This window comes from Lactuca sativa, chromosome 3, assembly GCF_002870075.4.
Source record: "Lactuca sativa cultivar Salinas chromosome 3, Lsat_Salinas_v11, whole genome shotgun sequence".
NCBI lineage: Eukaryota > Viridiplantae > Streptophyta > Magnoliopsida > Asterales > Asteraceae > Lactuca > Lactuca sativa.
Window position 1 is genome coordinate 23,359,683 of NC_056625.2, and position 11,917 is coordinate 23,371,599.

The 11,917-nt window shown below is 35.2% G+C and overlaps 3 protein-coding genes and 1 non-coding gene across 4 annotated transcripts; 1 reads left to right on the forward strand and 3 right to left on the reverse strand.

Moving 5' to 3' along the window:
* On the reverse strand, positions 1-2,126 carry LOC111907349 (protein ABCI7, chloroplastic). Its single transcript, XM_023903116.3, has 3 exons — positions 1,094-2,126; positions 767-1,026; positions 1-678 (listed from the first exon to the last, which is right to left on the reverse strand). The coding sequence occupies exons 1-3, from the start codon at positions 2,000-2,002 to the stop codon at positions 348-350; spliced, it is 1,500 nt and encodes a 499-aa protein (XP_023758884.1). The 5' UTR covers positions 2,003-2,126; the 3' UTR covers positions 1-347.
* A 581-nt stretch (positions 2,127-2,707) lies between these two features.
* Positions 2,708-3,619, reverse strand: LOC111907350 (uncharacterized). The gene is made up of 2 exons (XM_023903118.3): positions 3,400-3,619; positions 2,708-3,252 (listed from the first exon to the last, which is right to left on the reverse strand). The coding sequence occupies exons 1-2, from the start codon at positions 3,539-3,541 to the stop codon at positions 2,732-2,734; spliced, it is 663 nt and encodes a 220-aa protein (XP_023758886.1). The 5' UTR covers positions 3,542-3,619; the 3' UTR covers positions 2,708-2,731.
* A 583-nt stretch (positions 3,620-4,202) lies between these two features.
* TRNAC-GCA (transfer RNA cysteine (anticodon GCA)) lies at positions 4,203-4,274 on the forward strand. Its single transcript has one exon. It is a non-coding gene; the product is annotated as a tRNA-Cys (tRNA).
* Positions 4,275-4,554: 280 nt separating this feature from the next.
* LOC111907346 (aluminum-activated malate transporter 12) lies at positions 4,555-7,352 on the reverse strand. The gene is made up of 6 exons (XM_023903114.3): positions 6,955-7,352; positions 6,734-6,874; positions 6,355-6,627; positions 6,139-6,260; positions 5,878-6,021; positions 4,555-5,335 (listed from the first exon to the last, which is right to left on the reverse strand). Exons 1-6 carry the CDS (start codon positions 7,205-7,207, stop codon positions 4,745-4,747), a joined length of 1,524 nt encoding a protein of 507 aa, XP_023758882.1. The 5' UTR covers positions 7,208-7,352; the 3' UTR covers positions 4,555-4,744.
* Between the last annotated feature and the right edge of the window lie 4,565 nt (positions 7,353-11,917).

Here is an 11,917-nt window from a genome sequence, read left to right on the forward strand (position 1 = left end):
TTCACAACAATTTGCATTTTGCACTATATCATTACTTGGAACTGTTTAAATGTCAAGTAAAACAAATATTTAAAATATTTAACATTTTAAAATTCTAGGACAGCAAATATAAAAGTATTTTTAATTTACTTTTTAAATTACACAAAAATAAAAGTTAACTCATGTTTGTAATGTTTCCCTGGTCCAGCTTCCAAGGCATCTCTAAACCAGAGCTAAAATCATGGACAGTTTCTTCATTCCTGCCATGGAAACACTACAATCTTCACATCAAAAACTTCATTCTCCCTCATAATCAAACATTACAAACTTCATACATATTCATATTGATTGCTTTTCAAATCCAAACTTCAGACACCACTCGCAACCTTTGAAGGGACTACAGGATCCAGCAACTTCTTCACATGAAGCTCAACCTTCTTTCTTAGATCAGCAGTTGGAAACCTGTCTATAACTTCAGCACCAAAGGAGACAATGAGTGACTTCCTAGCTGTTTGTCTATCAATACCCCTTGCCTGAAGATAAAACAATTGGTCCTCTTCCAAATCACAGATTGAAGCTCCATGAGAACACTTCACATCATCAGCAATTATCTGAAGATTCGGTTTCACATTAACAGTTGCACGTGGCTCAAGAATCAGACTCCTTGTCAGTTGTCCTGCATCCGTCTGTTGCGCATATCTAACAGCTTTCTAACATCAGTTATGTTATCCAGACAACACTTTTATCCATATAGTCTTAATGGAAAAAAAAGAAAAAGAAAAAGTACCTGTTGACCTTTATGTTCCCATCAAATACAACTTGTCCAAGTGAATGAGCTACAATGCACTTGTGAAGTTGTCTAGAAAACCCTCGTGGATGATCCAATACTATTTTACTATGTAGATCTTGTGTTTGATCATTTCCTGATAAATGAAATGTTGATAATCCTGTTATTGTGTCTGATCCAACTTGTTGCACGTGGACATTGTGTCTGCTTAACTTTCCACCTGTGCTTACTTCTACTAGCTCGTATGTACTTGATTTTTCCTACAATAATCAATTTCAAGAATGTTTTCAATGATTTAATGAATCATATTTGGAATGAAGCAATTACCTGACGAATGGAGGTCCATTTGATATGGGCAGAGTTCAGAGATTGAGTCTGGATGTATGAATGGCTAACTTTAGCTTCTTCCCCGATTGCAATTTCCATGACTGAATTTGTCCAATAACTCAAATCCCCATCACCACCTATATATTCTTCGAGTATTCCAATCTCTCCTCCTTTCTCAACCACCACTAAAACCCTTGGATTCGAGACTGGAAGCTTCTTTGACTCCTTATCACTACCTTCATTACTAATGTACCTCAAATGCAATGGGCCTTCAACTTTACACCCTTCTTGAACATAAACCACAACCAAATCAGGTGACCCAACACCATTAAGTGACCAAAACAAGTCTCCTGGTTCAGAACTAGGTAAAAATTCGAGTACCCTATTTGTTATTTCGTTCGAACTTAGGCTTGATAAGCTTCCAACAAACACCCCATCTGGTAACCCTGATAATTGAGATAAAGAATCAATGATGTATCCATCGATTATAGTTAAATTGAGCGATTGTGTATCCTCGAATGCACTTATATGGTTAGAAGATTCAGGTGGTGTTGGAGATGAAACCGGTATGATCTCCGATTGCTTGATGAAAGAAGTGTCTGTGAACCTAAAAGGCTCGTCTTTTCTAGATGGCCATGGAGTGGAGAGAAGAGATTCTGAAGCAAAATCTCTCAGCTTTTGAAGACCTGATGAAGAAGAAGATGGAAGAGAGTCTTCCAATGATTCTGCAATTTCGAGAACAAACGGGTCGGAGAGGGCAGCAATCGGGGGTAAATATCGTCGCTGGGTCAAAACCCCAGGTTTGACTTTTCTTGTTCTTATAAAGTTCGATTGGTATTGAGATGTAGATAGTGTGAAAGATGGAGATGGGGATGCACGGATGATGGGCGTGAAGGCCGAAACAGCCATTGCCGGCCGGAGGTGGAGGTGAGGAGTGGGGCGATTTTGACTGAATCAAGAAACTGGAACCACACCTGCGTGACCTTTCGAGGGGATCAAAGTTTTGGTAATATTTTCACTTAGACTCCCTAGACTATTAGTTTAATGATAATTTATCCCCTGATCAGCTTTGTCATCTCTTGAAAAAGTTGCCCTTTATATGTTGTCTTTCTTGGTGAAAAGCAAATACAATCCACCAAAAAAAACCCTGGATAGAACTGTTTCTCTTTTAAAGATTTCTTTTGTTATATGAAAATTACGATCTTTCTTTTGTTTTATGTTTGATTGCAACAAATCTTTAATTTTACTCAAAATTAATCTATCAATCAATCTGTGTTATTTGCCCAAGAGTGATGAGATAATTTATATTGTTTGCTTTCTAACTCGTATCATTTTAGACTAAATAAGTCCAAGTGGGCTTGATTATTATAGTTTTTATGGAAAGATAAATTATACAAGGTCGAAGTCATAATTGAAATTCAATGATATCATTTACAACTTTTTCTTTGTGTCCCAAAGTGTTTGTTTTTATGCCTCAATGAAACAAATAGAGACTGATGTTGCATTTTAGCTCACCCCCACTTGTACCTACACCGAGCAAATCATAATGACTTGGGGCTAACGGATTTACAAAATTAATAAGGGGCAAACATCTAAAGCATAGGTACAACCATATAAAGGCATTAAAAGCACATCCTTTTAGTATAAGCTTGCAATTTGAGGACTACAAAAAACTAGCACTTCTTCAAGAGAAGCCCTAGACTCATCTCCAAACAAAGACTCTTTCCCATCTTCCCTTTTGGCATAAGACAAACCCAATCTCGACTTCGCCTGTCTCAAATCTCCAACACCAGAGTTTGTATCGGGCCCTGCAAATCCGCCCATGACAGGTGCAAGTGGTGGCCCGATCAAGAGCCCATCAGCCCCAAACTGGGGCCCACCTCGGGCATAATCAAAAAGGGCAGCACCACTACCTCCTACTTTAGGCAACACAATAGGGTAATTTTTCTCTTCATCTGGCCAATAAAAGAGGAACGCGTCAAAAGTCTCGTAGTAATCATCAGTGCTTCGGTAACCTTCGGGATTGAATGCACCAAACTTGAATGAGTTGTCTGTGTAGCCGATTATCACACACGGGCCCTTGAAATCACTGCATTCATGAAATGAAGTCGCACTAAATCCATCCAAGGTGGCTTTGTAACAACATTTTAATTCTTTCCCTGTTCAAGATCATTAAAAATATAAACACAACCATAATTGGGTAATTGAAATTTCAAAGTTAGACTGAATTGTGGGGTTTTAACCGTGTAATTACAACCCCACAAACATTAACGTGTTATAACTTTTAGCAAGAAAAAGATGATTACCATTGAGGAAAGTTTTGTTGAGTAGAAAAGATGGAAAAGGAAGATCAAGATTATGGTAATTGGGTTGAGGTTTGTCATTGGCTTTGTTTTTGCCGACGTTCCAACCAAAGAGGCAGACACTTTTTAGTATGCAAGAAGCCATACCAAAAAATGCATTTCAAAATTGAGCAAAAAAGTATGGAACAAATCACAAACTTGAGCCTAAGTTTTATCCACTCATTTGCATCTTATCCTCAACAAATAGGATCTTTCACTTATGGAATAGTCTATAGATTTTTATGTTCGTAACTGGGGCCTGGGCACTTTGGGAATAACCCAAGTTAGCTAGATTTTATTCAACGTATAATTTCGTATATAGTATATAACTTTTAAATATAATAATCAATTAGGAATTAAGTATTTAGCAAGTTTTTTATTATAGCAAAAAAAGGTTTTACAAATACCGTGTAATGATAACTAATCAGTATGTTAATCATACTGAACTATTTTTGTTACCACAAAGAAATTAGTTATTCATTTGGATCCACAAGTTATTTATCTATTTGTTTTTATTGGCATGTATTATTGATATTTGGCAAATTGTCAAATTTTTTATCTGAATTTAAAATACATGAAATGTTTTTTTAATAATTCCAGTGAGTAATATCACATTCAAATTTCGATGGACAAGAAAATTTTTTATTTTTTATATTAGAACATAAATTGCCAATTTTACTTTGGTACAAAGAGCAGTAATAGTTAAAAAAAATCCTACCGCAAAGTATCAATTAAATATGATCTATTTGGAGGCTGACATCACAAGTGGGTCCTTAGCTCAGTGGTAGAGCATTTAATTGCAGATCAAGAGGTCACCGGTTCGAACCCGGTAGGGCCCTATTTTTTGTTCTTTTACTGCTTTTGTTTCTTATATTGAAAATTCTCCAAACATTCGGTGAATTATTAACCAATTAAATAAATACAAATGTCAAATCAGTTGTAATTTTCTTTTACTTGCATCCCTTCTTTGACCAACAATTTTTATGAGGTTTGATATTTAGCCAACTTAGTTTATATGCCCCAAGTTCATCCCTATATGTTAATGTTGGAAATTTTTTTCTTTAGTATAATATTTATATGATAGAATTTAAAGCTTCGTACTTGACTAATTAATAATTATAGAATTTATTAATTCATATCCACATAGAAACTTAACACAAGTACGAATATATCTTTATGTCAAATTGTCTACGGAACGAATCCACCCAAAAACGATCAAAACTATGTTATCTTACTACCTCGGTGGTCTTGAACACTTAACATTCTTATACCCATACAAAAATTATTAATGTCCATTATACGCTTCAATTCACTCCCCCGTAGCAAAGCTAGAAACGTTAATCTCTGTTTTTGTTCTCCTCTCAACATCCACAACCACATCACCACCATGTTTAAACTCTTTAAAACAAGCCACCCTTCCCAACTTTTCAACTTCCTCAATCACAAGATCAAGTCTAGCCACCAATTCAACCAACAAGGCCACAAAAGCCGCAATCGGAAGTGCTTCAGAAAACTCCAAGCTCGTGATCGCAAGCTTGCTTAATGTTGGCCTTAAAACCTTCTTATCGGTCTCAGAAACCCCCTTCGGTTTCCTCTCACTCGGTGAGTCTGCGTTCATGTTTGATAAATGATGTTCAAACTTTTGTCTTGCCGTAGTTGTAAGCATGGCTAGCATTTTAGGTGTATTATAAGGGCTATTTGGGCCAAGAAAGAGCCTTGGTTGGGACTTTAATGCGGTGTCGAGGTCTTGCAGTGCTTGGTGGATTTGTTCTGTGATATTTTCTGGCGAGCATTGGCGTCGGTTTCTTATACTTCCAGCGAGTTCCATTAGGGCTTTTGTTACTTCGGAAGCAAGGCGAATGCATGGATCCTTGAATAGCAGTCGAATTGATATTGGAGTCTAAAAATTAGAACCAAAAGAACACAATACTTAGGAACTAGAAATGTAGTGAAATTCCAATTTCAGGGCGATTATAAATTTAAAAAAAAAAAAAAAAAAAATCAAACTATGTATTTATAACATGTATTGGCAACTATTATAATAAGGAGATACCTTTTTGATCTGGATCACTAGTGTCGCAAATATTTAAATAACGAAAATCAGCCTTACCATTAATGGAGTTCTTTTTTGTTCGCATTTCAATTATATATTACGAGTCTAAGGATCTGACATGTTTGGAAAAGAATCTTCCCTCATGAACATTATATTATTAGATCTCAACAAAAAATAATTTTTTGGCAAAGTTGTACTTAAAAATTATCGATATACTAAATTTTAGTACATAAATATTTATTATTTTAAAGATACTTTTTCAATGATTAAATTGTGTCTTCTATAATTAACCCGATAGAAATGTGATGGATGTCGAACATCTTTTGAACTAGCCATTTGGTATATAGAGTCAATAATCATCACATAAGTAATGGCGAATAAAAACATACCCGTATTTCGGTTTGTAGACTTCCATGAAGAGCGACTACCCCATACCCAAAATGACGAAGAACACCTCCTAATTTTACATATTGTTGACACGGGAATTTGTGGCAGTGCACTGAGTGTCTCGGCTCCCAACTTGCATGGAGCGCCTGCTCGTATCAATATTCAACATTCGTAACATCATTGGTTAGCTCATGAGATAATTAATAACATACAAATTAGTTATTTGTGTTAAGTTTCAATTATTAAGAAATAAAAAAGCTTACAAGGGTTTCATCGGTTGATTTCGAGTCCAAAACTGCCTTATAATTTTCATAAATCGGATCCTCCATCGTCTCGTCTATTTCTAAATTTGGTTCTTCCACATTGAAGTATTTAGTGACACAAGCTACATTTTGTTTACAAACAATCTACAAATAAGTAATCTTTTTAAACACACGAAAGCAAATATTTTTAAATTTATTGTCTATACATATATATACCTTCGATTGATTTTGCTAAACCTTCGATTTTGGTAATGGTATTATTATGGAGATCTTCTCCAGACCAATTCGGGAAGATGAAAAGACTCATCAGAATGCAAATCCCAGAACCGATCCCGATCATATATGTCCTCCCTTTGGCTAGTTTCAGAATATCATCCACTCGATAACTTGATACAGTGATCAAGTTAAATGTCAACAGGAATATTACTACACCATAATCATAATTCTTTTTTATTTTAGGGAAAAATCTCAAGAATGTAGTCGACGTACCTGTGGAAATTAAATGTACAATAGTTAAAAATTTTTTTTTTCTATATTTTACTATAAAACTACCAAAAAAAGATTATAAGTTGATTCTTGTTTATCTGTACATTACCAATCAAGAAAATCGAAGCTCCGATAAAAACAGCACGAAAAACCTTCCCGTATTCTCTAGCTATAAACTCGAATATGAAGGCTAACGACGCAGCTAACAGCGTCCCAAATCCTCGATTTAATCCTTTGCATAAGGTCGCCCCTATGAAATTATAGTACGATAAATTATGAATATATAAGTACGTGTGTGTGTGTGTGTAGATATATGTAAATATAACTTACCAGCAGTGAATTCAAGCACAACGACGACAGTCATGACAGCCCAAATCGCATTTTGACCGACCCCTTTGAACAATGGCTCCATTAGGTATAACAAAGAGACTAAAGTTAATGAAAACCCGACTTTGAGAGAATGGATTGCCCTTCTAGGATCATCTCGACCCACTTTCCATATTTTCCGCCATATGAAGCTTGGAGATCTCTTCGTCTTCTCCATGAAAGCAAGAGCTTTCTTGTTGAAACTATCCATCGGCATATCGTGCTTCACATTCAAGATTTCTTGATCAACAACTTCAAGATTTCTTGATGGAAAACTTATTGATGTCGATAAAGGAGAAATATTTTAAGCAGCATATGACACCATCTGCTTTTGTTGTATATATAGGTGTTTTGTGTGGAAGACAGAGACGATATATGTGTCTGTTCACATGTTCTCCATTGAAAGTGATAGAATTTAAGGAGATGTATAAAAGTCAATTATTGTTGAATAAGAAAATGTGAGTCACAACATAAAAAAAATTAGTATTTACCTTTTTTAAGAATTAATGATTGCTATGAGGTAACAACTACGTAGAATATGTGGTTTTTTAATAGTGATACAACACATAATTGATTTGGATGGTTTTCACTTTCCACATGAAAATATGCATATTTTTTTTAGAAATAAAAAAAAAATACCGAAATACAAACTTTACTACAAAAAAATGAAAAAATAAAGAGAATTTCCAAAACTAACCATCTAGTCCACATAGGGGTTTCTGCGGAGTAATATGCCTTTGCGGACTCGTCATGCACTTGAACATTTAGGATTTTATTTATTTATTTATTTTTTGCTTTAGTCCACAGTATGTTACATGAGTCTGCAAAACCCTCAAAGTCGGACTAAATATAAGTATCACTGGAAAATCAATATCTTATATTAACAAATTTCATGTTTTCTTATGTTGTTGTGATCTTGACATTTGAGGAACCTGACATTTAAGAGTCTCGGAGCTACAACATTCTATGATTCTTAACGATTGCAATACATAAGTATTCTAATAACTAAGAATAGAGATAGATCATCTCTCCTACGAATAAGGGTAAATAATCCCCTATAAGTTTAAGGAGTTAATTACCTATTTCATACGAGTTAAGGTTTCTACATATCGATCGTTTGGACGCACGTATCTAACTATGAGATGTGAATAAGAGGATCATTTCACGCTGCAATGACTTGACAACCCTCTTATTTCGAAAATAAGTTAAGATCTTAAAGTTAAATCCAAAGTTTATAACAATGACATGTTATCTCTAGTTGGGATCTTCCCTAGAAAATACATAAGGTTCATAACATTTACATGTTATCTCAAGTTAAGATCTTCCCAAAAAATACACAAAGTTCATAACATTGACATGTTATCTCAAGTTGGGATATTTCTCAGGAACTGCCTAAGGTTTGTAACATTTTCATGTTATCACGCAATTTAGATTTTAGTAATTTACCAAGGCATAACACCAACATGTTAATTTAAATTGGGATCATCCCCAGATAGTGTGCAAGGCATACAAAATTATCATTGTTCTCAGGTACTTTCCGAATCAGGATCATTTCTAAGTAAATTTTTTTTCCAAAAATCACCAAGCTATGGCTAATTGAGGATCCTTATTGATGAACCTTTAAAGTAAGGATCCCCTCATCAGAAGTTATCGAAGACACCACGAAAATGAAGAACCTATCCTAAGTTTTTTTTTTTTTTTTGTTTTTTTTTTAAAGTTGGGATCGATTCCCAGTAAATTCTAAAGTTGAAGTTTGAGAATCCTTTTTAAGGAAAAGAACAAGGAAGAAACATGAAGCTTAAGAAAAAACTCAACTGGCAACAACCAGGTTCTATCTATCATTGTTTTAAACTTTTGAGAAATCTTTAAAATTTTCTAAATAAAGTTTGAGGATCCTAAACTCTTCAGGATCCTAAATAAATAATATTTCCTGGTTATCATATTTCTAAGTTTTAAATTGATACTTTCTGAAAAATGTTTTTGCTTTAAGAATTACTTGATAAATCTAATCGTTCCTAATTATTAGATTCCTAATGATTTCCTAAGATTATTTGAAGGAGCTAAACTTTTCAGGATCCTAATTATTTGAAGATCCTATTACTATATGTCAATTAACCATGCAAATAGAAATATAAAGCGACCATAGATTTAAAGGGTTGCCCACCAAACCCAAAAAAAGAGAGTAAAATATTGTCTTACATGCCCAAATTTAATAAAATTGTTTTTAAACTAAATCAATATTGAGCTGCAGATTGATCACCATCACTTGGAGCCACCTTCGTCTTATCCTTCTCTCCTACGTCCTTCGGCTGCGGAACAAGATCTTGACTTGCTTTCACAGGCTTGCCAGTTAACTTGGCCAGGGCCTCACGTCATTCGGCCACATTCCAGTATCCCGCGTTACCAAGATCCTCTGCAAGCTTTATCTTCGCCTCCCAAACAACCACCGCGACACTAGCCTTCACCTCAGTTATGACCTCATCTATATCAGCCACATGTTCCTCCTCATTCTCAGCTTTTTTATTGGACAACTTCTCCACCCTTTCCAAGAGCTCCTTGTTGATCTCCTCCTGATTTTTCAAAACATGCTTGGTTTAAGCAAGCTTGACTTTGAGATCCTCAGTAGAACGGGAGACGTGGTCAGCAACCTGAGAAAACCGATGATAAGTAAAAAGTAAAATCAAAGAGGGAAAAACACTTACAGATTAAGAGAAAGAGATCAACTTCCTTAATTCCTCATATTTTCCAAGATTCTCAAGATCCCATGCATCAGAGGGTTTCCTCTTGCGAGATGCAAGGGTTTTCACAACAAGATCAAATTGAGTCATCTTAGGAGGGAGAGATGGAGGGATATTTTCCTTCTTCACAACAAGCATGCCACTAGACATATCATCCTCAAGATTTTCCAAAGCAAACCGAGCATTGGAGCGAGTAGCCTTAGATCCTACAAATTATTAAGGATCCTTATAAGCTCAAGATCAAAAAAATAAAGAGAAAGGCTAGAAAGGAACCTTACCGGTGGCCATTGAAGTTGTAGTAGATGAACTTTCTTGGAGGATAAGTCATTTGGACTTGAACGATCGAACGTCAGCCGATAAAGCAAGGAAATTCGAGACCTTATCCTCAGTATCTTCAGCAATGGAAAAAGCTTCTTCGAACTTGAAACCTACATCAAAACAAACAAAATAAGAAAAGTAAATCCTTGGATCCTCAAAATCAACAAATAGAATCGCACCTCACGAAGAAGTACTTTTCCTTCCAGGCTCCATCATTATGTTTCGATTTTAAGATAAGAGGAGACTGATTTGATTTGAGCTTAAGCAAGAAACGTGAATTTCCAAAGGTAGAAAGTTCATAAACAAAAGCCAACTTAGGAAGACCTATTTCTTGATTATGGGTATGATTCACTCGATCAATCTAAGATATTATCCTCTAGACAATGGGCATAACTTGAATGCATGAGAGTTGAGTGGCTTGAAAAAACTCATAAACAACGCCCGAGAAAGGATATTTCAAACCCAAATAAAAGGTATACTTAGGGAAACATCCTGTTTCGAGAAGTTTTTATTCATGATTATGGATAATAAATGGATTAAGTAAAGGCTTTGGGCTTCAGGGAATAGGGTTTAGACCCCATTGGATGTGGATAATATTGGTTATGTTATTCAAGCTCTCTGTTTGTGTCCTGGAGTCAAGAGGTAAAATGGGAAAAGTGATGCTTTAGACTTCTTTCATGAATTAAGAATTTTAGTTCGGTATGTTTTAAGTAAAAAACAATTAGATATGATTATGGGTCTCTTCAATACATTCCCATGCATACAAAGAACTCTAAAAATGGAGTTGAAACAAAGAAGTTATAGCCGTTTGAAGTTGAAGTGGAAATTGGGGATTTTTGGATTACGTAGGGCGTAACAGGTCTTTAATGAATTACATGGGTCATAATTAAGAGGTACGCATGGCGTACTCAACTAGAGTGCAAACCCTAAATTCGTGGTTTTGAGCCCTATTTAAACATCTTAACCTCCATAAACCCTTTCCATTCTTATCCTGCATCTCTCCAAATGACTCCCTTGAAACCCTAACCCCATATTTGTGCCTTGTGAGCTAAAAGTGTGCTTTTGAAGGAAGAAGAAGTTGGTAGTGTTGCTTTGAAAGCTTCAAGCATTGTAGATATGGGATTTGCGCATCTTAAGCATTCTCCATAAGGTATAAAGTTATGAACTTGGTGAATGATTTGTTAGATCTTGTTAGTCCTTAGTTTTATGTCCTTTTTGTCCCATATTCTTGGTCTAGTTGAGTATGAGCTACTCCAGACCTCATAAGTAGCATTTTCAGACTTTTTTTGTGTGCTAAGAATCATAAAAATGCAATCTTGATTCTTTCCTTTCACCCATGCAAGGGAAATGAGGCTTTAGGTTGTGTAATAATTTAGGGCTTTGGTTTTGGGCACCTACTTGTTGGATTTAGTGTCTAAGCCCATAACTATAATTGGGATGTACTTGACCCGATTGTAGCATGGTCCTTTTAGGTTGCCTTCATCAGTGCAACTTGATAGGATGGACTTTTGAGAATAAGGTTATTTATGATATTATAAGTATAATATATTAATTGCGAAATCATATTATTTAATTAGTATTGGTCAAGAATTAATTTGGAATTAATTTTGTGATCAAAAGAAACTGATTAAATATATGGGGATTGATTATGTAAATCAATGATTCTTATAGTGTGGGCTAATGATCCATGGTTATTTAGGATGGGCTAAACCAATGAGATAGTCCATGGAGGTTTAACCCATGGAGCCTAAGTAATATGAAAGGTCATTAGGGTTTACAAGGTGTGACCCTAACATTTGCTACACTATAAAAGCACACCCCTAGAACCAAAATCGGTTACACCATCATTCTAAGAAGTTTTATATTGATTT

Coding starts and splice junctions, on each gene's coding strand:
- LOC111907346 (XM_023903114.3), bottom strand. CDS start 7,207: ATGCCGATGGATAGTTTCAACAAGAAAGCTCTTGCTTTCATGGAGAAG. Junction 6,875..6,954: donor TGTGCTTGAATTCACTGCTG/GTAAGTTATATT, acceptor ATAATTTCATAG/GGGCGACCTTATGCAAAGGA. Junction 6,628..6,733: donor AGCTTCGATTTTCTTGATTG/GTAATGTACAGA, acceptor TAATTTCCACAG/GTACGTCGACTACATTCTTG.
- LOC111907350 (XM_023903118.3), bottom strand. CDS start 3,541: ATGGCTTCTTGCATACTAAAAAGTGTCTGCCTCTTTGGTTGGAACGTC. Junction 3,253..3,399: donor CAACAAAACTTTCCTCAATG/GTAATCATCTTT, acceptor GATCTTGAACAG/GGAAAGAATTAAAATGTTGT.
- LOC111907349 (XM_023903116.3), bottom strand. CDS start 2,002: ATGGCTGTTTCGGCCTTCACGCCCATCATCCGTGCATCCCCATCTCCA. Junction 1,027..1,093: donor AATGGACCTCCATTCGTCAG/GTAATTGCTTCA, acceptor TGATTATTGTAG/GAAAAATCAAGTACATACGA. Junction 679..766: donor GGGAACATAAAGGTCAACAG/GTACTTTTTCTT, acceptor GAAAGCTGTTAG/ATATGCGCAACAGACGGATG.